Here is a 26,218-nt window from a genome sequence, read left to right as displayed (position 1 = left end):
TACCTGCTCATTCTAAATACCCATAATGTAGTTTCAATTTAGTATCAATAGCATTAAAGAAGATGTTATTCAAATATTTCACACATTATATACCAAGTTTGGTCCCACCCCGCAGGGCTCGAAATTAGCATATGCCCATCAGTCTGTGACTGCATGGTTAAAAGTCTGGCGGACTGACTGACATTTGTTTTAGTTAGTCCAACGGTACTGGTTAATTTTCTAAAGCATAATTTTGGAAAATATACTTATGAAATTTTATACACACATTTGGCATGCTTCAATATGTAGATATCAGACGAATCTGAATCATAAATATAAATCCCACATTTAAGTGTTACAATATTCTCTGAGGCATATTGAGTTAAATTTCATTTTAATAACATTAACGAAATATGTTTAATTATTTTTGGGAAACTGTTGGACTGGTAAATTTTTCTGCGGACTGGTTGAAATTATACACTATCAGTCCGGCTGGACTCGTGACATTAAAAGTTAGCTTCAAGCCCTGTCCTGGAGTCAGAACCTCTACCCCAGATATCATGAAATTTACAGTTTTAGAATAGACCTGGATTTCTCAAAATAAACTTAAGTCAAAAAATGGACTTAAGTCAGATTTTACTCAAATTATGGCTGCTCAAATAAAAGAAAACTCAAACTTAAGTTTGAGATGTTTTCTGGAAATTCAAGCCAGCTAGCCTTCTGGCTCTACATGACTCTATTTGGTTTTTCTTACAGATGTGCATTTGTAGAGATAATTATTTTGTATGTAGGTAAATTTTTGGTAGTTTTAGTCCTGCTCTGAAGGCTCAAGGGGTGCAGGAGTCCTGACATTTAAAATCTAAGCCCCCCACCCCCCCCCCCCCCCCCCCACCCTTGTCCCAAAGATGCTTCATACCAACTTTGAAAAGTTATCAAAAAGAAGTTAAAATTTCTCAATTGTTAATGCACAACAGATGAAGACAAATGCAGAACAATTGCAATAGGCCAACTATGTAACTCAGGTGACCTTGTGCAAGAGGCCCACAGGCCTTTGTGGTCACCTGGGTATCAGTTAAAAGTATCACTAGTCCTAACGGCTATGAAATCTAAAGAGAAACTCCTGTTCTTCATATGTAAGCTACATTTCAATATTTAACAACCATATAAAAGAAGATGTGTTCTGAATACTTAAATGTTCCCAAAAGTGCCTATACTGAAGAAAGACTTTACATAATATATGTAACATTAACAAGATATGACTAATTTGGATCCGTCCTATAGTCAAAATCCTTGGATTGCGAAATTCACAATTTTGGTGCATCCTTTTCTGCTTTTTCCTAAATATGTATTTAGTTTTTATACCATGTCAGCAAAATTAAGAAAGTCTTTCAAATCATCACAGCAATAATTTTGGCCCCACCCAGGAACCAAACCCCCAACCCAAGGGATCATGAAATTTACAAATTTGGTAAAAGGACTACATAGTGATACTCCATCAACATATCCATTTAGTTTTGATTTAGAATCAGTAAGCATTAATGGGACCGAGAAAACACTTCGAGATATCCAAGGATTCCAGACATTGAGGGTAAAATACCTAAAGAAAAAGTGGTCCATGGTATTCTAGTTATCAGTGTTAGAGATACCAAAGTTCAACAGTTTTTGTCCTGCCCCTAAGACCCATGGAGTGTAGGAGCCCTAAAAATTACAAATTCTATCCCTCTTGTCCACAAGATGCTTCATACCAAATTTGAATGGAAATGAAATGGTAGATATCAAGAAGAAGTTAAAAATGTTCAAATTTTAACACATTTAATCGCTGACCACTTTAAGGCCCCATCTTGATACCAAAATCACTACCCCTGAGATCAATTTACAATCATAAATATCCATTTAGTTTCAATTTAGTATCAATATCATTAAAGAAGATGTTTAAATATTTTACACAAAACCACTATACACCAAGTTTGGCCCCACCCTGGCATTAGAACTTCTACCCCAGACCATAAAATTTACAATTTTGGTAGGCCTTCTTGCTCTACATCACTTATATGCATTTAGTTTTTCTTACACGTGTGGTTCTTGAGAAGAAGATTTTTGAAAAGTGGTCAATTTTGGGCAGTTTTTGCCCCACCCCTAGGGCGCTAGGGGTGCTGGAGTCCCGACATTTACGATTTTTTTCCCCCTTGTCCTAAAGATGCTTCATACCAAATTTGAAAAGAAATGGAATAGAATAGTTATCAAGAAGTTAAAAATGTTCAATTGTTAACGCATGACACACGACAACGGACGACAACCAATTGCAATTAGGTCACCAGAGTACCGGTAAACTCAGGTCATGAGGTGACCTAAAATTATCTGGAATAGTTTCTTTGAAACTGAGCTAAACACAAAGTGTGACAAAGACATGACGAACACTATATGCCCTGGCCATACTCATGACAGGGCATAGAAATCTTGAAAATAAAAGTTCCTCAGTTCAATAAGAACAGAACAGGCACTCTACTACAGTGAGTTTAACTTAATCTTACCCTGTCTTGGCTCCCATGACAGTCAGAGCAAACAGTGAAATCATCCAAAGCTTCATCATATTTTTTCAACAAGCATCTGTTTGGACTGAAAAATACAGATTACATAAACATTTTCTTTGTCAGTTTTACATTACTGTCACATGCAGACATTCAATAGATCTGTAAATTACAATGATATCAGATGGATATTTGGAAGATGGATGGAATGATATAATGTTTTGCATCATAATCAAACCAGTAAGGGGTCTCTGTCACCATGTAAGCAGTATCAAATTATTCTATTCACCACAAAAGGCAAATATTTGCTCTATTACTAAATTTTTCCATTCCGTTTCTGATTCACAATCAATTTCTGGAGTGGATCAAGTTCAACCCCAAATGGAAATTTTACTGGAGGCATCCTCTAAAGATGCAGCCCCCTAAATCATTTAACCACATGCAGGGTGTGTGTTTGGTAAAAAAAAAAAAATCCCAACCACAAGGAGTGTTGCAATCCCCACAACCATTTCCATCTAACTCTACTACTGCATAACTAGAAAAGCATCTGTTTCAGATGAAGATCATTTAAATCATGCATACCAAAATTAAATGCTGATAGATGTCCATTGTTGTTCAAAAGAATTAGGACATTACAGAACACACATCAGTTTTCAGCACTCTTCCACGGTTGAGTAGTTGCCAAACATCATATTTATCCAAACAATACCATCCAACCGAAAAATAAAATTAAGTCACGAAAAGCCTATTTAAAATAACCAGGTACCATAATTTTTCCACCTGATCAAGTTTACAAAATACTGAGTGTCTGTACTGCAGTATAGTGCAAAATACCATTATAACAAGGTATGATTATAATCTGCTGATTATAAAGTCTCGCAAAAGAGGTACTAGCTGCCTGTATAAAAGTGGGCTTTTTCTGAATACTCCTGTTTTCCCCCACATTAATAATTCCCCATCACAAATTTCATACCAACGAGAGACATTAAAATAAAGTGCATGTAGAACATTGCCTGTCAATCGTTGAAGATTTACATCAGGGGCTGACAAAGGACAAGTACGATGACCAAAATTCACTTGCCCTGCATGTGATTTTACTTGCCCTACCTACCACAAATTATGATATAAAATGAAACATTGAGTTCATATGTCATTCTTTCATTTCATCTGACCCACTTCTCATTTAGAATATGATTCCCATAAGCATCACTGGTTTGATGAATTTAAGGTCTTCAACAGTTACTCTAAAAATTCGCATCCACTTAATCTATATCAACATTTCTAATGTTTCTGCCCTCAATATCTTTACCAATTGTAATGATACTCATTTTCTCATATGTGAAGCAGAGTGAACAATGCGTGTATGATTCTTGATAAATATTATAAAGACGTACATGTCTATATAATAGGAATTCTGACAGAAATGAAAGAAGAATGTAAAAAAAATAAATTCTCATTTTTGAAAATACTTAGGGTACAGCTAGGGCTTGAAATTAACATATGTCCGTCAGTCTGTGACTGGTTTATAAAAGTCCGGTGGACTGACTGACATTTGGTTAAGTCAGTCCGATGGGACTGGTCAATTAATTTTCTAAAACGTCATTTTGCAAAATCTACTTATCGAATCTTGAAAAAACGTGCATTTGGCATTCCTCTTTAGATATCAGATGAACTCGATTAGTAAATATAAATCTCACAAAAGCAGGGGTGGATCCAGGAATTGCAGTTGGGGAAGAGCGCAACTTTATGAGACAGGGGATCTGGGGGCCTCCAGTGAGTCCAGGGCAAAGCCCTAGTGGGGGCCCAGGGGGCAAAGCCCCTGGAAGCTCCTGGATTTTACAGATTTCATATGGCTTGAAAAATGTCTTCTATGTAGTTATTTTTACTATATTCTATCATTTTTGATAAGGTGAAATTAATAAAATGACGCATATTCTAAGGAGTTTGGGAGAAAAAACGTAAGTTCTCCCAATAAAATTAATTTAATAAATCAAAAGATTTTGTCATTCATTTCTTTGAAAATGGAAGAAATTATTGTTTCTTTTATCGTTTACATTTTTCTAAACAAAAGACCAAAATTTACCATAAATTTAATTTGGGGGGGGGGGGGGGAGGGGGGGCGGTCTTTAAATCCGCCACTGACAAGTGTTACAATATTGTCTGAGGCATATCGAGTTAAATTCCATTATTTTATTTTAATAACATTAACGAAGCATGTATAACTATTTCTGTAAAACTCTAGTGGACTGGTAAATTTTTCTGCGGACTGGTTGAAATTATACCCTAACTAGTATCAGTCCGGCTGGACTGGTGACATCAAAAATTAGTTTCAATTAAGCCCTGGGGTATAAACTGCAACGTTTCAAAACAGCATAGTTTTCAACTAGCGTAAACTATCTCAGTTCATGCCTCATGTATTTTCAAAACTGAAATTTATTTCTTAAATATTGGGGGGCTGATGAAAAATGGAAACTCCCAACAGTATAAATACAAATGTTTGCCAACATTGTCACACCATACATAAATATTGGAAATGGCATCATTCCCGTTGTTATTTGTTCACAGCTCTCGATTCAATGGATGGTCTGAATACTCCTGTTTGCACTTTGAAATTGTAAAAATTTTCTCCATCATCAGTCATGGGTATCCTGGTTAGAATACATCCTCATGCAGTATTAGTTTTAATTAATTTCCGGTATATAACCATGCAACACTTTGGTCCAACCCTTAGCCCAGGGACCTTCATTTGAACAAACTTGAATCTACTTATGTAAGGATCCAAGCTTTCATGCATATTTCAACTTTTCTTTCTGGCCCAGTGGTTCTTGAGAAGAAGATTTTTACAGATTTTTCCTATACTACAGCATGTAACACTTTGACCACCTATTGTCGCCCCACCCTACCCGCAGGGACCATGATTCGAAACACACTTGAATCTATTACAAACTTTAATCTAATCTATATCAGGAAGCTTTCATGTATATTTCAACTTTTCTAGCCCGCGCCTCAATTAAGATATTGTTGGTTTGGTGTTGCTGACCCATTACCTTTAAACTGCTGGGTCGGTAGGTAGGATTTTTTTTTTGATGGAGATGGAGGGACATTTATACAAAAAAATTCACTCCAAAACAAAACTCTGGGGTAAAAGAAATAATAAATGTGTTGCTTTCTCTTAATTTATTTCATATTTAATTTTTTATTTCCTTTTTTGTTGTGAATTTTATTCTGAAAACAGGTAAGTTCAAACATTGCCATAAAAAATGGACTCCTTCACTGTTGATAAGGTCATATAAATCTTTTAAAATATTTGCTAAAAGTTTCAGTGGAAAATATTCTAGAAGAAACAGTAAAATAATACACTTTTTCTAACGAAATTAAAGATTTGGCATTTCTAACACGCATTTAAATGCAAATACTAAACATCTTTGGTTTCATTTATCATGTTTATCTAAAACTCAACTTAAAAAATCTGTCCTATTTTGGCAATGCTAAACCAACAATTATTCACATGTAATTGCAAGTCTTCGAAATTAGCCTAGTAAAATTGGGGTTTCAGGGCTGGTAAAATTATTACATATACATTATACCGTCAGGCTTGTACTTTTAAAATCATCAATACCACTGACTTTCAGTTGAAATTATAAAACCATACATTGAAATGGAGCGAAGATGGCAGTAATAAGAATCAATGGTACATATAGTGTTTCTTTTGCACTTGAATAAATCATGACTAAAACCATAGGAGTGGTTGAACTTTTGTCCTCTCTCACTTCAGAGTTCTTAACAAAGCTGAAAATATGTCATAGTTTTCAATGGGCCAGTGGATTTTCCTTTGGTGCAGTAAACAGTACAGATACAGAGGTCATGCAGTGATTTAGAAGGGTTTTTCGCTAGGACTGTAAGTCTTTGGTTTCTGTTGTGTGGCACGTTACTTTGAATGCATCTTGCAGGTTGAAGTTGGCCCAGACCTGCTTGGTTCCTTACACTTAAAGACATGATTTTTAAAATTTCATACTTTAAGTATATATTATCAAAATTACAATCAAACCTGTATTAAGAGGCCGTCCAACAGAGAATGGAAACCTAGTCACCTTGGTCTATATCTAAAGATTTTCCATATATATTTGCATGTAAAACTTTGATCCCTATTGTGGCTCCAACCTAACCCGAGGGCCATGATTTTTACAAACTTGAATCTGCACTATGTCAGGAAACTTTCATGTAGCCTAGATGTATACTTCTTTGACCCATTGGTTCTTGAGAAGATTTTTTTAAAGATTTTTTTCTATATTTTAGTATGTAAAACTTTGATCCCCTATTGTGGCCCCATCCTATCCCAGGGGGGCCATGATTTTATCAAACTTGAATCTATACTATGTCAGGAAGCTTTCATGTAAATCTCAGCTCATCTGGCTCAGTGGTTTTTGCATTTTTGTAATTATCTTCCCTTTGAAGGGGCATGGCCCTTCTTTTGAACAAACTTGAAAGCCCTAACATCACCCAAGGATGTTTTTGTGCCAAGTTGGGTGGTTCTGGAGAAGAAGATGAAAATGTGAAAAGTTTATGCCAACGACAGACAATGGACAAATTTTGATCAGAAAAGCTCACTTGAGCCTTCAGCTCAGGTAAGCTAAAAAGGTCACACATTACAGGTGGTCTCTAAATAATGGTTGCTGACTAATTCCACAGTAAATACATTTCGTAAATAATATCGAAAAATAGTTTATACAATGGAGAAAATAATTGTACGTGTATGTATTTGGAATTCATTATTGAGAATATCAAGTATGGTTTTAGTAGCTGTAAAATAAAATCAATAATAAATAATACACAGTTTTATTATATACCCATCAATGTATTGTTCTTTGATACTGTGGATTTCACAGCTTGTGATCCGGTTTTCCCGGATCACACACTGTGGTTTTCTGATTCCGTATCAGTACATCCTCTGAAACTGGTGACGTCACAATGCAGCAACGCAACGTTTCTTGTGGAAAATATTGGCCGCGTCATAAACAAAACTGCGTGCACAAAATATAATTTCACTGTATGTCTGTATTTTTGATAATTTGGATTGCATTTAGTATCTTATAAATGTGGATTTAAAATGCAGAAGGGGGTATATAATAAATTTATCATTACTACAGTAACTTGATCCGAAGAGTTGGATCACGTCTTGTTGACAGGCGCGGATCATCAGATCAAACTCAACGCTTCACGTCTCATGTGATCTGATGATCTGCGCCTGTCAACTCGACGTGATCCGACTCTTCAGATCAAGTTACTGTAGTAATACAAGAAGTACTGTGAGCAATGCTCACTAAGAATACCCCCCGCTTACCCCAATCTCCCAAAGGGTGTTGGTAATAGGTATAAACTACCTCTTTTCTGAGTGTAAAAAACAAATGGCATGACAAACCTTGGGTATTCTCGTTTGTAGGGAGAAATGGATTATCTAGGAACACAGCATCTCCATGCGATGAAAAAAGCCTTTAAACAATTTAAATGGAAACCATATTGCTACTTCGATGTCCAGTGCATGTGACCTTTGACCTTTTGACCCCAAAATCGATAGGGAACATCTTCATCCCATGGGTAGTCCATATGTATGATATGGTGACTGTAGGTGGAAAGGATAACGCTTTAGAGCCCGGAAACCATATTGCTACTTCGATGTCCAGTGCGCTTGACCTTTGACCTTAAAATCGATAGGGAACATCTTCATCCCATGGGTAGTCCATATGTAAGATATGGTGACTGTAGGTGGAAAGGATAATGCTTTAGAGCCCGGAAACCATTGCGTCTACAGACGGACGAACGGACAGACGGACAACCCAATTCCAGTATACCCCCCCAACAACTTGTTGCGGGGGGTATAAAAACATTGTACACAGGGAAAGTTGATGAAAAATGTTGACTTACAAAATGACCATACCCTGCAGCTTCACTGATTTTAAAGCTTTAGACCAATCACTATTACCTCGTCAAAAATTTTGGAATCAAGAATACCACCAAATGGTTCATTTACATCATTTAACATAAAATCCATGTTTCAATGTCATTTTATACCATCTCATATAGACACAGAGTGACAGGTGGGTATTAGGCACTGACTTTTTAGATAAGGCAGACATCTTGTGTATTCGAAATACACATACACCGTGCCAGGCTGTGTCCATTGTGAAACACAGATCATTTTACATTGTGTGTTTTCCACAGTTCAACGGGGAATACTCGTAGACTGTACAGCATCTTATAATGACAGAGACATATATATATATATATATATATATATATCAGTTATAAAATGAAAATGTTTTCATTTTATAACTGTCTGAAGAGGCATTAAAGCCGAACGCACTAACAGTGAAATGCTATTCGAGTTTTGTGTTTCTTGACTTTTATTATTGGATGTATTTACTGTATCAAATACCGAATTCTTTATTTATATATATAATATATATATAAAAGCACAAAAACCCAACAACACCCTACTTTCTTAAAGTGTCGGATCTGAGAAGATACAAGGCCAGTAAAGAAATTTATATGTCTCTTGATAAAGACGCAGGTTGCGTCAAAAATTCGAGTTTTAAATAACCAACAGTGTCGTGGCCTTTTAAGTGCTTATATATATATATATATATATATATATAAAACACAGAGATTAGCAGCTTCCTCAGGTCTTGTATTATCTCTCATTCCCGTTTTTTGGTCAAAACACCACATGCAGATTTAAATTATGTATACTGGCTTAAGCTGAAATACATTAAGTTCAAAACTTCCAAATCCTATCTCTAAAACATTGAAGAAACAATATTTTCAGATGTTTCAGTTCAAAGTAAAATAAAGGTGAAGTTTCAAAAGGTGACACACAATCCTAACTCTGAAAAATCTGTGAGATTTCGGTAAATTTTACGATTTCCATTCTTTTTTTGTTAATAGCATATTTGTTGATCAAATCAGAACTTGTTACATTTGATTCCAATTTATAATAGGAGCTAGTGAGTAAAACTTAGATCAGCATCAATTTATCAAACCAATAAATAGGAATGAATAATTTATCGACACATATTTTCAGACATGCCGCCGTAGGAGTAGCTTATCTGTTTTGTACATCTCTGATAATAACAAGGAGTCTCATCATTGGGTCGACAAATTATGGGGCGCCTTCAAATAAAGATGGACCCCAGTACATGTTAAATAGAGATCTATGCAATTATTTCACACAAATTATATCATTTCACTTTAAAATGGAATTATATCATTTAACTTTAAATTGGCAATGATCAGTTTAAAGTGTAAATCTGTTTAAATTGTGTTTTATTTTAATTATATCACAAACAGATGAAACCATTTGTAGATTAATCAGTGTGAATGTTGACGGCCTAATTTATTATTAATCAATCTGCAAATTACAGAAAGCAATCTAAAGCACAACAGACAATAGAGTACTCGTAATACAAAGTCACAGTCTTTATGGGTGATTGCCGCGAACCGTCCAAGGGTAAATCGTCTTTTAGGATGAATCGTCTTTTGGGGCGAATCGTCCCCTGGGACGAATCGTCCTAGGGCGAAACGCCCCATGCTAGCGGCTAGTCGCACCCAGCCTCCCTAACAAAGATCAATGGGAGTATAAGTTTACGAGGAGACAATTTATAAATTACAGTTATTAGACAACAAAACATGGTCACATCAACCACAGAGTACAATCTTAACCTGTCTTAATCTAATCATATCATTAACACATCATATACTAGTTATCAACAACTTGTTGAAGCCTTATGTCCCACCGGGGACGAAGAGGATAAGTAAGTAATACTAGTTATCCCGGCCCGGTTGTTTACTGTCACCAATGTCCAGTGACAACTGAATAGTCCAGATCTACACACCGTCACCTACACCCTAAATGTTTCAGTGCACACACTATGTACGCTTACCTTGCTGGTCTATCCAGTTACTCGTATGGATTGTTTATATGCGTCTTTTAAATCTACACATTCGCTTCCCTTCATTGATTTCGCTGCATGCTGTACGATTACTCGAAACCCCTCGGGATTCAGTTGACGATTCCCGCCAAAAGTCATTTGTGTTGTACTGAATACTTGTTTACAAGTCCTAGGCTCTACTAATTGAATATGCCAATTTCTTAACATAATGAATAGGTAGGGGAAACATTCAGAAATTGATTAAAAATACCAAGAGATGGTCACAGTGTTTTGTTTTATACCAAACTAGCCGGGTTAACCCCAATGCAATCTCTACCCAGAATTATCATTCCTTACACTCACTTATGGTTTTGACTTCAGTTGCAAAAATATACGTAAATAAATAAATATTGAGCAGATGCCAAGTCTTTTTGTGACAAAAGAAGCATTATTTTGGGTTGTAACGAGGATATTGGGTGGTCCTATTGCACCAGGCCAATACATAGGTACATGAAGAATATGTAGTAATGGAAAAAAAATCTATAAATAGTTGCTTGTCCTACATTTTCCCGCTATTTTATAAGATAGTTTTTAGTTTTATTAGCCGTAAAAAAGTGGATTTACATTTAGAATAACATTACTTATTTTGATACGTGAGAGCAAGTGACGACAACTCTGGGTAGAGATTGGGTTAAGGAGGTATGCTACACCACAGAAATTTGTTGTAGATGGAAAGTGGAGGATATGTACACAATATTTTGAAATTGAAAATTTTCAAATTTACTTTATTTTGTCAAAAAATACAGTTTTAGTAGAAGGTAATCTGATTTTTTTTTTTTAAACTCCTGCTGGACTCGAACCTGCGACCTACAGTTCAGCAGTCGGTATTCTAATCAACTGAGCTACCCGGCTATGTATTTAAATGGAAAAGGAAAAGTCAGATATTGCTGCTATCGATTTTTTTCATCCATGTTTTTAAAGGAAGTCAGCCATTATGACGATGTAGAGTACTACCTTAACCCTTGTCTCGTTCACATAAGTGCTTATGTGGACAGGACTTCCGGTACCCTCCTTCCTTGAATTTCTTTTGTATCTTGAGTGTAGTTTTAGAAAATATGTTTATACTTCGAAATGTTTTATTTTCAATGGAATACACAAATCTTGCATAGAAACTGTTTTTAAAAAGATTATAATTTCCATGCGAGCTTTGTGTATTCCATTGAAATAAAAACACTTTGAAATTACTTATTTTACCAAAAATATGGTGTAAAAATGTAAACAATTTATTGTGTATTTTTAATAAAATATGTAACTTCAAAGTGTTTTAGTTCAATGGAATACACAAATCTCGCAATCTAATTAAAGTTAGATCACATATATATCGTTACGACGTCGCGCACATATATATCTACTGGTGTTATTTTACGTTACGCTTATAACGTCATGAATTGTAGGGAAAAAATCACAAAAACAATGTCACATTTTTAAAAATTCAAGCTTTAGTATCATATTTAAAGCAAATAATCAGTGATCTAGAAATTCTAAAATAAATCTCAATATGAGTATGGTGTTCATTTATAAGAATTATGAATTCTAAATTCAAATGGAAAAAACTTTTTTTTTTGGACGAAACTCTCTTAAAGTACATACTGTAATCAGTTACAATGGATTAATATTTTGAACAAAATACCCAAAAGTGTGTTCATCATATCATTTGCCATTAAATAAAATGTTGATAATTGAAAATTATCAGTTTTTATACTCTTTGATTCATGTCAGCACATTCTCTACATATTTATGACATAACAATTTCGTCAATTGCATGCAAAATATTCAAATGGACCCCCTCGTCTAAAGCAATATTGATCTTTGCATCTAATTCAGAGCATATGTAAACCACCGCACCTGCGGGTACCACTACTCTTCGCCGGGGAACAAGTTTATATGACAGAGGATTCTGCTTGTTATTGTCATAGTACAGTCCAGTGATGACCTCAATACCAGCTGGTAAAGTCGAGCCCCACGAATCGGTTTTTTCGCTGTCCAACATATGAACGGGTTCATGAACTTTCAATAAGTAATATTCGTGATCAGGGTCATCCGCATACACGGCAATGACTGTCCCTTGGACACAAGTTCGGACAAGGATTGCTCTTTGTTATCCGATTTAACATTGATAATACCGGTTTCGTAGACCATCTCAATACCTCTAAATTCTCCAGCTTTTGAAACATTCGGACATTCGTCGAAAATTTGTGATATTCATTTTTCACAAAAGCAAGACAGTTCTCGCGTGATGATTTGTGAAGATGAGTTGTCAGCGATAACTTGGTGCACAGACCTGATGTTTGAAACAGGTTTAAATTGTAAGTTACATTCTCGTGGGATGGAGTCCAGAAAACGAAATATTCGTCTTCTACAAACAGATTTGGTCGTTATCAACTTTGCGATAGCAAATTCATACACGTCTAGCCCATTTTGTATATGGGCTTGTCACGCAAATCTGCCTGTCTTTTGAGGAGTCCTTCAGCAGCATCTTGAGGTCCTGTAATACAAACATCGAAATGAATACATGTAATATAAAGGAATCTATAAAACAATTAGATCTACGTGTAATTTTGAATTAGAGCAAACATTCTTAAGGTATATCATTAGGGAATCATATTTGTGGCATGGAATGATTATTTGCATCAAAAGAAGTTTTTAAGAATCAAAATACACTAATAATAACTTATTTTAACAAATCATTGTACATGAAACTACGGTACTTAACCTTAAGCATGTGCAGTCTCAACAAAATTTCGGGTGAAATGCTTGAAGCCGAAATCCCGACATGAGTTACTGATGTCCCCAAAGCAATGCCGACTTTTATATTGCGCAGCACATCCATCTGTAAACTCGTGCATGGCTTCAACAGGGTAGGAAATGGATTCCAAGTATTCGGATATAGATTTCCTAACTTCATGAACAAAATACTGATCGTGCTTTTAGCCATTGCTTATTACAAAGAAGTGCTCGGTAATAATCTCCGGATTTTCTTCGGAACTTTCCACACCATCAATACCAAATAGTGCATGACGGTGTATTATCGTGACTTCAATTTTTTTATAGTATGAGCTCTGGGGTTGTTTCAGTTCTGTACAGCGGTAGTTTTCCGAAAAATCATGGACACAGACACAGTGGCATAGTGGAGGATTGGAAACGAGTGTTTGAAATTGGTTGTGTTGCCAAGTTGCTCGATGTTGATGCAACGAAAACGATTTTAATAGTTGCAATAAATGTGAAAATAAATCACTGACTTTTGATTCCTTTTTAACCAGAACTAGTTTCTTAATTGCTTTGTTTCCCTTTATCTTGATGTTAACTTTTTCAAATCTTTCCCATTTAACCGTTTCCTCAATTTCTGTATTTCCCGTTTCCTCTGGAAATAAGTGTAGTTTATGTATACAACATTTTGAACAATCTTATGGACTCAAATACTGGACCTTCGTTTCCCGTGTAATTTACATTTGCGTGGAGAATCTTTTTTCGAAAGTCCATACACGATTTCAATGCACTCTTTATTTCAACGTGGTACCTACAACAGCAGGTATGTCTGTCTTTTGAGCGGGCCTGTCGTACAAAATAAGGCTTGCAGTTCTCAAAAGATCTCTGGGAAATTTTAATATCCGGATTCTTAAAAATAAAGTGGGTTTTTTTTTTTTTTTGGTGTTTGGGGCAAAGCCTCTTTTAATTTTTTTTAATGCCCGGTGCTTACTTGTTCTGTTTTTGAACACACCTTTCAAAATTTCTGTAACATTTTCTGAACTTGCAGGCATTGTAACATTTCTATCTTTTAATGAACTTCTATATTTTCTGTTTCTTTCTTTCTCATTTCAGCCCGTTTTGTTCTGTACAAGCGTTTTTTCGCTGCCTCTGGTGTTTGTTTATATTCAGTCCGATTGTTAGTTTTGTTTTTATGATACGATGTTAACTGTCGTTCGCGGCGTTTTTGGACACTTGGCTTGCGAAGACGGTGTATGTTGTAACTTTCTTTTCGGTGGGTGTAACCAGAGTTAACTTTTTCTTCATATCATCATGCAGTCCACTAGAAAAATCAATTATAATTGAACTGAGATTCTAAATTAAATTTCAAGCCTGAATATCACAAACAACAAAGTAAATTTTAATCAGTAAAGTTTGCAACTATTTGATATTCTCATTTACATATATCAAATATTTTAACATGTAAATACAGTGAAATATCTTTTCCGTGACAACAATACAAAAAGCATTGCCGAAAAACAATGTCCCTCTTCTTAGATGACGTCAGTTTTGGAACATCTTGATGATATAAGAACATAGCAAATAATTCTCTGATCAGAAATGTTAATGTACCGACTGCATTTATATACATGTACAAGCGACATTTCAAATCAAAGAATGATTACATCGCAAAGATGGTTTGATATTAATCTTAAATCCAAATGACACTTTCTTAAACTCATCACATTGTGATTAGTTCATTGCCCCCTACCTCCACTGAAAGCTGTACCCCCTAGTGGCACACACTAAAATTGAAGTTTTCCCCGTTTATTTGAAGTGAAATTTCGGAAATCATAGAAGTATCTGCTACAGTGTTATGTTCAGAAACAATGCGTATAAGTTATATTATGTGGAGTGGTAGTATAATTGAAAATTTCACCAAATATCGATCAAATTTGCATCCTTACGTGTGGTTGCCGAATATTGTTGAAGTGTTCACCTATTTCTAACACGAACTGCGAGGTGGGAAACGAGTAAGAGTAAGCGGGGACATCACTGTGTTCCGTCGTATGTTAATATAAGACTAGTTTTATCTCTATAGCTGTAACCAAGCTAAATATGTCAACTTGTCTAGTAAAACACGCTTCGAATTCCGTACCCCCTACGGTCACTATTCCGCACCCTCAAATGTGGGGTTGTACACGGTGCCTTTTGTACGTCTTAGGAATAGTTTTTTTTTAAAGATAATATTGCAAGCAAAAATTATTAACAAAATGTTTGTAAATAGTGCATTTCTATTCAGTCTGCATATTCTTATGTAAATTTTTAATAAAATTGTCCTTGAGTCGTTGCTGTAATACTGGCAAACAGACATGGCTATTTTTAAAGTTACTCATACCATGCCACATATAGCTACGTCACAAACAATCAAGTTGATCCTTAATAAAAGTAGCCCAGTTACGACTCTTGTGCTCTGTATTTTCACAGATATTGTATAAACATTCACATGCAGCATTAGGAACACAATTTTCAGACTGCAACCAAAACTTAAACATTCTCAAAATACTAACATGATACAATGGTAAACGCCTTGTTTCAGAATATATCATGGTTGTAAGAACACCAAGTGCCAATTTTAAAAATTCCAAGTCCACCTTTTCAGTGCCAGGTCCTTTGTGTAATTCCCACACTTCACATCCGTAGTTCCAAATACATGTACTACTGACATAAAATTCGAAAAGGGGAGAATAGGGTATAATGATTTGAATACAGATGTTTTATTGTTGTTTTAAGGGGGGAGAACGCTTTGCGACCTTGTGATGCCAACTGTTTCTGCGTTACCAAACTGTTATCATTAAAATCCAGTCAAACACCCGAGGAAACAAATTGATCTAATATTTATTTCTAACCCCCCCCCCCCCCCCCATTTACACCCATTTCTCATCTGTAGGAATATTCCCACCATTTCCTAATACAACAATTTTACTTTTTGCTACATCTATAATTAACCCCTATTCACCTATTTTGTAATTCAACAACCGATTCTGCAGGCAACACTATATCATCAACATACGTCAAAATATAAAGACTTAACAGGAAAAGTATTCCCACAAGCTTCAAAGAACTGCTGCAAATAATTATTTCATTCACCGACCGTATAAAAATGTTAATTTTGTTTGAGAACAAGTATCGATGATCATCATATATTGTCACGTGAAAATTTGATCCCCTATCGTCGCCTCGTCTTACCCTCCAGGTCATGATTTGAATAGATTGGAATCTGCACTACCCGGTGATGATTGTATATATTAATATGACTTCTCCATACATTACCATGTAAAACTTTGATCCCCTTTCAAAATGAAGTACCATTGTACACTCCGGGGCCATGGTATGAACAAACTTTCATATGTACAACTCCGGAAGAACATCTGATCAGGATTGGTTGAAACAATGCTTTAAACCTTGTGTCCATTTTCAACAACAAACAAAATATATTTTTGTTGAGAATCATTAATACTTATTGCAGGTATAAAAGATAAGTTTCTATTTGTTTTAAAAATATACATATAATAACATAAGTAACCCCGTACAAACGCATAGCCTCTTAAAACCTGCATATCATATAACCGACCGCCTTCTGGCAGCCTGTCATAACTGTAGATCAGTTGGTTGATTGCCCTTTTTTATTAATTAAATTTCAAGGTCATTTACATACAATACAAAAAAAAAAACAAAAAACAAAAGCAGGGAGACAACATTTTCCCTTGTAATAGACCGATGTGGTTTTCAAATAATTGTTAAATGTGACTGGAAGATTTTACACAAGTTCTAACCCTACCATACAATGGTTAGCAGCTTCCCTAGTATACGGTAGTGTTTTAATTTTCTATATATTTTTTTCTATTAAGGTAACTCCATACTCGCAGTTTTATCTGATACAAGTTTAAAATGTATTTTTATTTCCATTCATTAGAGTTAAAACTAATAAATTATCAAAATAAAATATATAGGTCATCACACTTATTAAGATGCGAGACATACATGAACAGAATCATATACCACCGTCAGAAAATTACAATTTTCCTTGAACAGTGTTATCAAAATTGCATAAAAACTGGTTATGACGATGTAATAGCATTCAAAACAATTGAATGACACTGTTTCTTCACAAATATATACAAGATGTCTATAAAAATGAAAGAAATCTATTGCATAATAGACTTGATAAAGAAATAAATAAAACAGCTATTGCCCTTGGATTCAATATTTTGAAACATATCATTGATTATTCATCTATAACTTAAACCTTTGAAAGAGTTTATTTTTAACAAGACTTTTTACAATAATTAGTGGAAAAGACTTCAACAAAATTTATGTTCCTGTCATGCATAAATCTAAATAAATCATTGATTTTGCAAAATCTGATGACATCACAGGAGGGTGGAATTTAATTGGGTCGAATGCCTTTTTATAATCACGAAGCAACAATTATAAACGGTTTTTATATTGGTGTGATTGTGTTATAAGACAATGCAGCGCAACAATCTCCGTACTACCTTGGATTGAAAACCAATTGTGCATCTGAAATAATATCACACGAAGCTGGCCATGAGACGAGTGTTCGGTTTAGTATGGATGTAAACAATTTGCAGAAACGACTATTAATAAGACTTTTACATGAGAAGAAAAATTCCCTTGCTGTGGCCTTCACCTTGACATTTAGATATCGACGACGTTTTATCTAATGAACAATAATCATTTTCATTCATATGTTGATTCGATATATCCCAGTGAACTCGAAATAAAAGACACCACAGAGTCGTCCACTTCCGCTTAACATCGTATGTACCGTATATATGTATATTTTCTCCATGTTATTTTTTGCAATAGGAGAATAAATTGAATCGAAATGGAAACAACAACAACCAAAAACACAAAAAGAAATAAATTTTAAAAAATCCTGAGTATTAGTACATAAGTATCTTTAATGAGAGATCACTATTGGTTTCATTATCTTCAATGAGAGATCACTATTGGTTTGATTGTTTTTATTTTCTAATTTGGTTCACCCAAGCGTAACTTGGTCATGTCCTGGATTCTGAACGTTTAAGGATTCTCTTACAGATAAGATCTACATTGAATAAAGACCAATAATGACAGCTGCAAACAAATTATATTATGTATTCAAGAACCCAGAGGTATGAAAGGACTATATTTGAATATGTTTGGTCCGAAGTTGTGATCAATTTTCCCCACCTTATACGCAAGAGCATGTTCTGCATATGATCAATTTTTAAATCGAGGCTGGCTACTGATGAAATAAGCTGATGTTACAGGGGCAATTAAACAGTCTCGTTTAAAACCAGCAATTCGCAAATTCGTACAACATGTTATTGAGTCGAATGCTGTTTAACGTGTTTCATACTAATTGTTAGGCTGTCCTACACATTCTGATTTTGACTACGGATTACTCTGTTTACCTGATCAAGACAGGTCTCACAACGGATATGACCGATCTACATGGGATACCTACTCCTCCTAAGCACCTGCTCTCAACCTTGTTTCCATGGATCCGTTTTTGCAGTTTTATATGTTTTTGAAAAAGGTTTTATGAGATTGCTCGCCGTTCGTTATCTTAGACCTTTTCACACAATGAATATTATCTAAAGGCAAGGAATTCATAGTCCTCTGCGTCTCTGTACACAGAGTTGGTTTGTGTGCAAACGACCTCTTGCGGAAGTTTGCCCTAGATTACTTTTACTTATACAAATGTGATTACACTTGTATATCAAGGACACTATTCTCTTGTAAAAACCGTAAACAAACTCCTGGAGAGCTTCCTGTTTGTCCCTTATCAATAAAAACCACATAGCCACCACAAAAAAGCTTACATAATTTTTTTTTATTCTCTCTCTCTCTCTCTCTCTCTCTCTCTCTCTCTCTCGTTTTTATACTTGGTATAATCGCAAAGCTCATGCACAGTTAGTATCAATCCTTGTCTCATACGGAAACGCCCGAATCCAGAGATTTTCCGGATTACTTTGCCTCAACCATTTTTTGACTTGCACCTTAACAACACCAATATTCGTTGGGGAAAGTAGTCCCGGAGAATCGACACTGTACGGAGTTTGAGTTGATTTTGAGGGAACTGGTAATCTATGGAGCGCCAAATTAACATAAACTCAACTAATTGAAGATATCTTTAATTATTTGAAGATATCATCAATTCATTTGATGCGCGCAACAATTGAATTAAAGATCTCTTCAAATAATTAATGATATCTTCAATTCTGAATTATTGCGCGCATTAATTGAATTGATGATAGCATTAATTCTTCAACTGAATTGATGCGCGCTTCAATCGAATTAATGATTTCTTCAAATGAATTAATGATACCAACAATTGAATTGATGCGCGCTACAATTCAATTGAAGAGAGCAATAATTGATATAATGCGCGCATTAAATCAATTGATGAGAGCAATAGTTGAATTGATGCGCGCATTAATTCATTTGATGAGAGCAATAATTGATTTAATGCGCGCATTAATTCAATTATTGCTCTCTTCAATTGAATTAATGATATCTTTAATTCATTTGAAGAGAGCAATAATTCTTTTAGAGAGAGCAACTATATAATTAAAGATATCTTCAATTCAACATATTCACAATTGAATTAATGATATCTTTAATTGAATTGTTGCTCTCTTTAAAAGAATTGATGCGCGCATTAATTCCTTATACAAAAGCATTGTAAATGATTTAAAGATATCTTCAATTGAATTGAAGAGATCATCAAATTATTTATACCGAGCTCTAAATTAATTATTGCGAGCAATATTTCTACTAAATTGATGCTCTCATCAAATGAATTGAAGAGAGCAATAATTGAATTAATGTGCGCATCAAATCTATTATTGCTCTCATTAATTCAATTAATGCGCGCATCAATTGAATTGAAGAGAGCAGTAATTGAATTAATGCGCGCATTAAATTAATTATTGCTCTCATTAATTCAATTGATGCGCGCATTTAATTCAATTGATGAGAGCAATAATTGAATTGAAGCGCGCATTAATTAATTTGATGAGAGCAATAATTGATTTAATGCGTGCATTAATTCATTTAAAGAGAGCAATAATTGAATTGATGATATCTTCAAATAATTAAAGATATCTTCAATTATTTGAGTTTATGTTAATTTGGCGCTCCATAGTAATCAGGCTGCGGATGTACACTCCAGGGATTGCGCAACAACTTGCTCGGGACGTATATATAAACTTTACTGTCGTTACAAAAATTTTGTATCAAATCATAGATAAATTCTCAGAATCCCTTACTACATGCTTTCAAATGCTAAATCCTTCAAGTTAATTACTATACGTACAATATTTCGAAGACACTATTTTTTGGGGATAGTTTTATAGAAGAAAGTTTTAACATTCTCCCTCACAGTGCTTTGCATTTGCGGTTTCTTTATCATCACAAATGAAATATGGGATTGAATCTACGAATTCTGTTCTTAGGATTGGACTATACCAAGAAATCTATGAATTATGTCATAGGATTAATCTTTGAGTTTTGTTCTAAGGTTGAATTATACGCAGAAATCTATGTTTGTTCTAAGAGTGATTAATATCCAGAAATATATGAATTCTGTTCTAAGATTTTATCATACCAAGAAATCTGTGAATTTTGTTCTGACTGATAAATTTTGCTTGTACGTTACTTTGGGTGCCATTGGTTTGTTTTTTCATTCATGTATAGAGACCTTCAGGTCACCAAATTGAAAGTGAAGTGGTACGGATATTTTAACCCATGCATGCGGCATTTACGGCTGTAGCAGTGAGGGTTCTTAATGTGTCAACGCCCGCCGTGAAACAGGGCTTCCATTTTGAAGGTCATATTCAAAAGACCCGTCACTTTCACTTTTATTTTACCACTAGGCTACTGCCACCAAGCATTAAATAAATTTTAAAAAATACACATTAAGAAAGATTTAGGAAGATTTAATTTTGATAAGGAGCCTCAATTTTTTTTTCCACTTTAGCGATTTGAATTTCATAAATACTTTTTGAAAGACTTTAGGATTTTTTTTTATATTAAGACAGCTCTTGTGTAAAAACATTTTGATACCAGCATTATAAGCACAAAAGTGACAATAGGTATAGAAAGAGATTACGAAAAGTTTTCTTACTTGGTTTGTTGAATTAAACCAATTTGCTTTAAATTCATTACACATTTATGAAGGGGATTCAATAGCGTTCTGATTACCACTATCTAACGTGTCCCTAATTTACCAGTTTTAAACAGAAAACGGTTACAGACAGTTTTAAAAGTGCATGCACACTGTACACACAATAACAAGCACCAGTAATAGTACCTCGACCTCCACCCTTTTGTTATATGAAGGTCAACAAAAGGCCAATGGTCTTATTTGTCTCAGGGACGTCACCTTTGCATGTTCTACATTGTATTCGCCGTCTAACGACCACCTCTATCTGCTTAATCAAAGTAAACCGTTGTCGAGATTAGGGGGGATGAGTGGATTTCACCGTGTAACAGTTAAGACTTACTGCATACCTCGGGGCAACAGGTGAATTGAGTGTGTTATTACGTAACCCTTTCCATAATTCGTTATCATAAATAATAAAAACATGCAAAGATCAAGAAATTCCTTTAATTTAATTTTGTAGCAATGTCAACAGCATTGTGATGGGTTTTATTCTCTCTCTAAAACTTTCAATAAATTGCGGGGGGGGGGGGGGGGGGGGGGGGGGGGGGGGGGGGGGGGGCAACAGAGTGTTGCTAAAACGCGGAACGGAACGAAAAATTATTTATGCAATGTTATGAGGACGTCAGCATTTTGTAAAATCAAAAGGCTTATTATAAACAAGGGAAGCAGAAATTACAGATAGAACGCAAGTAATCCACGGTTTCATATCAATACCTTATACTAATGCATATGTGTTTTAAATGGATGAGTGTACCAACAGGCGCTTAATTGCTTAATATTTTGCATAGTAAGTATTGATGAAATAATGCCAAAATAATGGGGAAAATAATAAAAAGAATTGTATTTGGTGTAGACAGACATTTGAGAATGGAACAAGCTGGATTCAGGGCAGGAAGAGGCACTACGGAACAGATATTTGTCCTACGTAATATTCTAGAACAAGCTATAGAATGGAACTCCAACCTCTATCTATGCTTCGTCGATTTTGAAAAATCCTTCGACAGCGTACACAGGGAAACCCTTTGGAAGATCATGAAATCTTATGGAATACCAGACGAAATAATCAGTATGGTTAAATTAATGTATGAAGACAGTGAATGCGCAGTTGTTGATGGAAATGGTACAACAGAATGGTTTAATGTTAAATCTGGTGTCAAACAAGGATGCAACATGTCAGGTTTCTTGTTCCTCCTGGTAGTTGACTGGATAATGAAAAAGACAACAGCAGATAACAACTCAGGCATAAGATGGAATATGACAACAAAATTAGACGATCTAGATTTTGCAGACGACATCCAGCAGCAAAGATCATATGCAACAAAAACTGAACTCTCTAAACAGATACGCAGCTAGAACAGGTTTAAAAATCAATACAGGAAAAACCAAAGTTATGCGTCTAAATGCTGCAAACATCACACCAATAACCATCAATGGGAACAACATAAACGATATGGATGAGTTCATTGACCTCGGAGCAACAGTAAGCAAGACAGGAGGTACTAATGAAGATATAAAAAGAAGAATTGGCCATGCAAGAGTAGCATTCCATAAGCTACGCAAGATCTGGAGCAATAACCAACTCAACAGAAAAACAAAAATGAAGCTCTTCAGCTCAAATGTAATAGCTGTGTTATTGTATGGCAGCGAGACCTGGAAAATGACAAAAAGGGACGAAAAACTTGTAGATACCTTCCAGCACAAATGTCTTAGGAAAATCTTAAAGATCTACTGGCCAATGACGCAGTATTAAGTCTTCCCCGGAAGACATGTGTCGCCTGCTAGTTCATTCTATATGTAATATATCACGTATAATGTTGAAAAAGTAAATTATTGAAATGGTTTTTGTCACTAAACAGGAAGTTGATAAGCGACAGATTCGAAAATGTCTTACACAATACAGTTGGCCACACTGATGCTCTGTGCCAAATATCAGGGAGTTGCCCCATGTGGTTCTTGAGAAAACTGTGACAGAAATGTTTTTGCTGTAAAAAATTCTAAGTCCCGGCAAACAGGAAGTTGATAAGCGACAGATTTGAAAATGTCTTACACAATACAGTTGGCCACAGTGATGCTCTGTGCCAAATATCAGGGAGTTGCCCCATGTGGTTATTGAGAAAACTGTGACAGAAATGTTTTTGCTGTAAAAAATTCTAAGTCCCGGCAAACAGGAAGTTGATAAGCGACAGATTTGAAAATGTCTTACATAATACAGTTGGCCACAGTGATGCTCTGTGCCAAATATCAGGAAGTTGCCCCATGTGGTTCTTGAGAAAACTGTGACAGAATTTTTTTTGCTGTAAAACATTCTAAGTCCCAGCAAACAGGAAGTTGATAAGCGACAGATTTGAAAATGTCTTACACAATACAGTTGGCCACAGTGATGCTCTGTGCCAAATATCAGGAAGTTGCCCCATGTGGTTCTTGAGAAAACTGTGACAGAATTTTTTTTGCTGTAAAACATTCTAAGTCCCAGCAAACAGGAAGTTGATAAGCGACAGATTTGAAAATGCCTTACACAATACAGTTGGCCACAGTGATGCTCTGTGCCAAATATCAGGAAATTGCCCCATGTGGTTCTTGAGAAAACTGTGACAGAATTTTTTTTGCTGTAAAAAATTCTAAGTCCCGGCAAACAGGAAGTTGATAAGCGACAGATTCGAAAATGTCTTACACAATACAGTTGGCCACAGTGATGCTCTGTGCCAAATATCAGGGAGTTGCCCCATGTGGTTCTTGAGAAAACTGTGACAGAAATTTTTTTTCTGTAAAAAATTCTAAGTCCCGGCAAACAGGAGGTTGATAAGCGACAGATTCGAAAATGTCTTACACAATACAGTTGGCCACAGTGATGCTCTGTGCCAAATATCAGGGAGTTGCCCCATGTGGTTATTGAGAAAACTGTGACAGAAATTTTTTGTGACGACGACGACGCCGCCGCCAGACGACGACGGATAGTGATCCCTATATGTCGCCACTGCGTAATGCAGGCGACACAAAAATACCAAATGTAGCAGTTAGAGAGATTATAAGCAGGAGTAGCAAAGATCAGCACTATGATAAAAACACGCAGATGGCAGTGGATTGGACATGTGCTACGGATGGATAAAAGAACACACCCATATGTAGCCCTTAGTTGGACACCAGAAGGAAAAAGAAAGAGAGGAAGACCGAAGGAAACGTGGAGAAGAACAATAGAAAGAGAGAGGAAAGAACTAGGTTTTGGGTCATGGACAGAGGCAGCAAGATCAGCCCAGGACAGAAGTAAATGGAGAGGACTTGTTCATGGCCCTATTCTCCACGAGGAGAGAAGGAATTAAGTCAAGTCAAGTATTGATGAAAATATCAAGCAAGCACCCTGTGGGTACCATCCCTATTCCCAGCTTTGTCATTTTCTCCCTCCCTCCCCCAGATTGTGACAGTATGTTGTTTCACAAATGATGGGGGAAAAAAATAAACATACTGTAAAATATAAAATAATTTTTCAACAATTTTCCCTAAACATAGCCTTTTTAAATCGAACATGCTTTTAATCGAACTAGTTGTGTACAATTACAATATACATTCATGTACCACATCAAATTCTATTTAAGCCAAAGCATCCGTTGTGTATAAAAGGTTTGCCTCATTTGGGATGAATTTATGTGAAAGTTCGTACACTTACCAATATCCTGCGTATTGCAAGATGGAGGGTTTTTCTTGTATGTTTGTATAAAGGGCAATCAAGTAAAAATGAATGAGTTTCATCCTCAAGAATGGTAGCAAAATCTGTTTTCTCTTGGTATGACAGGATTACAAGCAATATCTACCTGTCCTGTTCTATATATATAACTGATGTGTACTTTTAAGATAAAAGCATAGGCTCTTGAGAACTGGAAGACACAAATATGGTTGTAATTCTAATTTTGTATTCAGATAGTGTAAATTCAAGTTTGCTCAAATCAATAGATCAAAGTTTTATACGGGAATATACAGGATATTTATCAAAACAAATTCTTTTCAATGTTAGCAGGGTCACACTAAATCAAAATGAAAACGTTCCCAAGCAATATGAAGTCATGTTTCCTTTAAGCCCCCCCCCTCCCCCCCCCCCAAGTCAGAAGGGGGGGGGGGTTGTTTAATCTGTCTGGAACTTGAACCATGCTCATAACTTTTGAATGGTGAGTGCTAGAGCTCTCATATTTCAAATGTGCATTCCTTGTGACATGACTTTTCTTTTGGTACCAAAGTTGTTGATCTTGTGACCTTGATGTTTAACCAACTTTAAAGAAAACCTACCTAGACAATATCTTCTAAATTATTCAATGTAGACTTTGTATATATATTCCTTTTGGCAAGATCTTGCATTTCATATCATGATCTTTGACCTTGTATGTAACGGGTACTTCATGTCCGTAGGTTGAGGCCACAATATGGAATAAAACTTTTCATAGGAATACAGATTGATAAAAAAAAAAAAAAAAATCTGTTAAAAATTGCAACAGCATGGCCAAAAAGAAATTTTGTTTTAGAATTTCATGAAAAGTTTTGATTTGTTGTGCATTTCAACACTGTATACATGTTTGACATATTCAATGGATTTATGAGCTTTTTGATGGTTTTGTCATAGCAATAATTTTCATCTGGCAGTTTTCAAAACTCTGGTCTGGCATCAAAGTTTAGCCAGTTGACCGTTGTTTTCGTGTTCATTTTTAAGTAAAACTACTGACTTTCGCGTAATGTAGAAGAAACTAAGCAGCACCAAATAATCAACAATCTTAGTGTATATACTCCAAAACTCTGTCAGTCCCGCTAAAATCCAACAA

The 26,218-nt window shown here is 35.4% G+C and overlaps 1 protein-coding gene and 1 pseudogene across 1 annotated transcript in view; both read right to left on the bottom strand.

The window, feature by feature from the left end:
• Nucleotides 1–10,558, bottom strand: part of LOC125677249 (CD109 antigen-like) — a 291,878-nt gene extending 281,320 nt beyond the window's left edge. The window contains exons 1-2 of the mRNA XM_048915256.2: nucleotides 10,445–10,558; nucleotides 2,511–2,595 (exon numbers count right to left, since the gene is read on the bottom strand). Of these exons, the coding sequence (XP_048771213.2) occupies nucleotides 2,511–2,569 (59 nt within the window). The 5' untranslated portion in view covers nucleotides 2,570–2,595; nucleotides 10,445–10,558. The remainder of the gene's footprint in view (nucleotides 1–2,510; nucleotides 2,596–10,444) is intronic.
• Nucleotides 10,559–12,225: 1,667 nt separating this feature from the next.
• LOC125669329 (uncharacterized) lies at nucleotides 12,226–16,438 on the bottom strand (annotated as a pseudogene).
• Between the last annotated feature and the right edge of the window lie 9,780 nt (nucleotides 16,439–26,218).

Source organism: Ostrea edulis, chromosome 1 (assembly GCF_947568905.1).
Source record: "Ostrea edulis chromosome 1, xbOstEdul1.1, whole genome shotgun sequence".
Taxonomy (NCBI): domain Eukaryota; kingdom Metazoa; phylum Mollusca; class Bivalvia; order Ostreida; family Ostreidae; genus Ostrea; species Ostrea edulis.
This window is presented reverse-complemented; position numbering and strand designations above follow the sequence as displayed.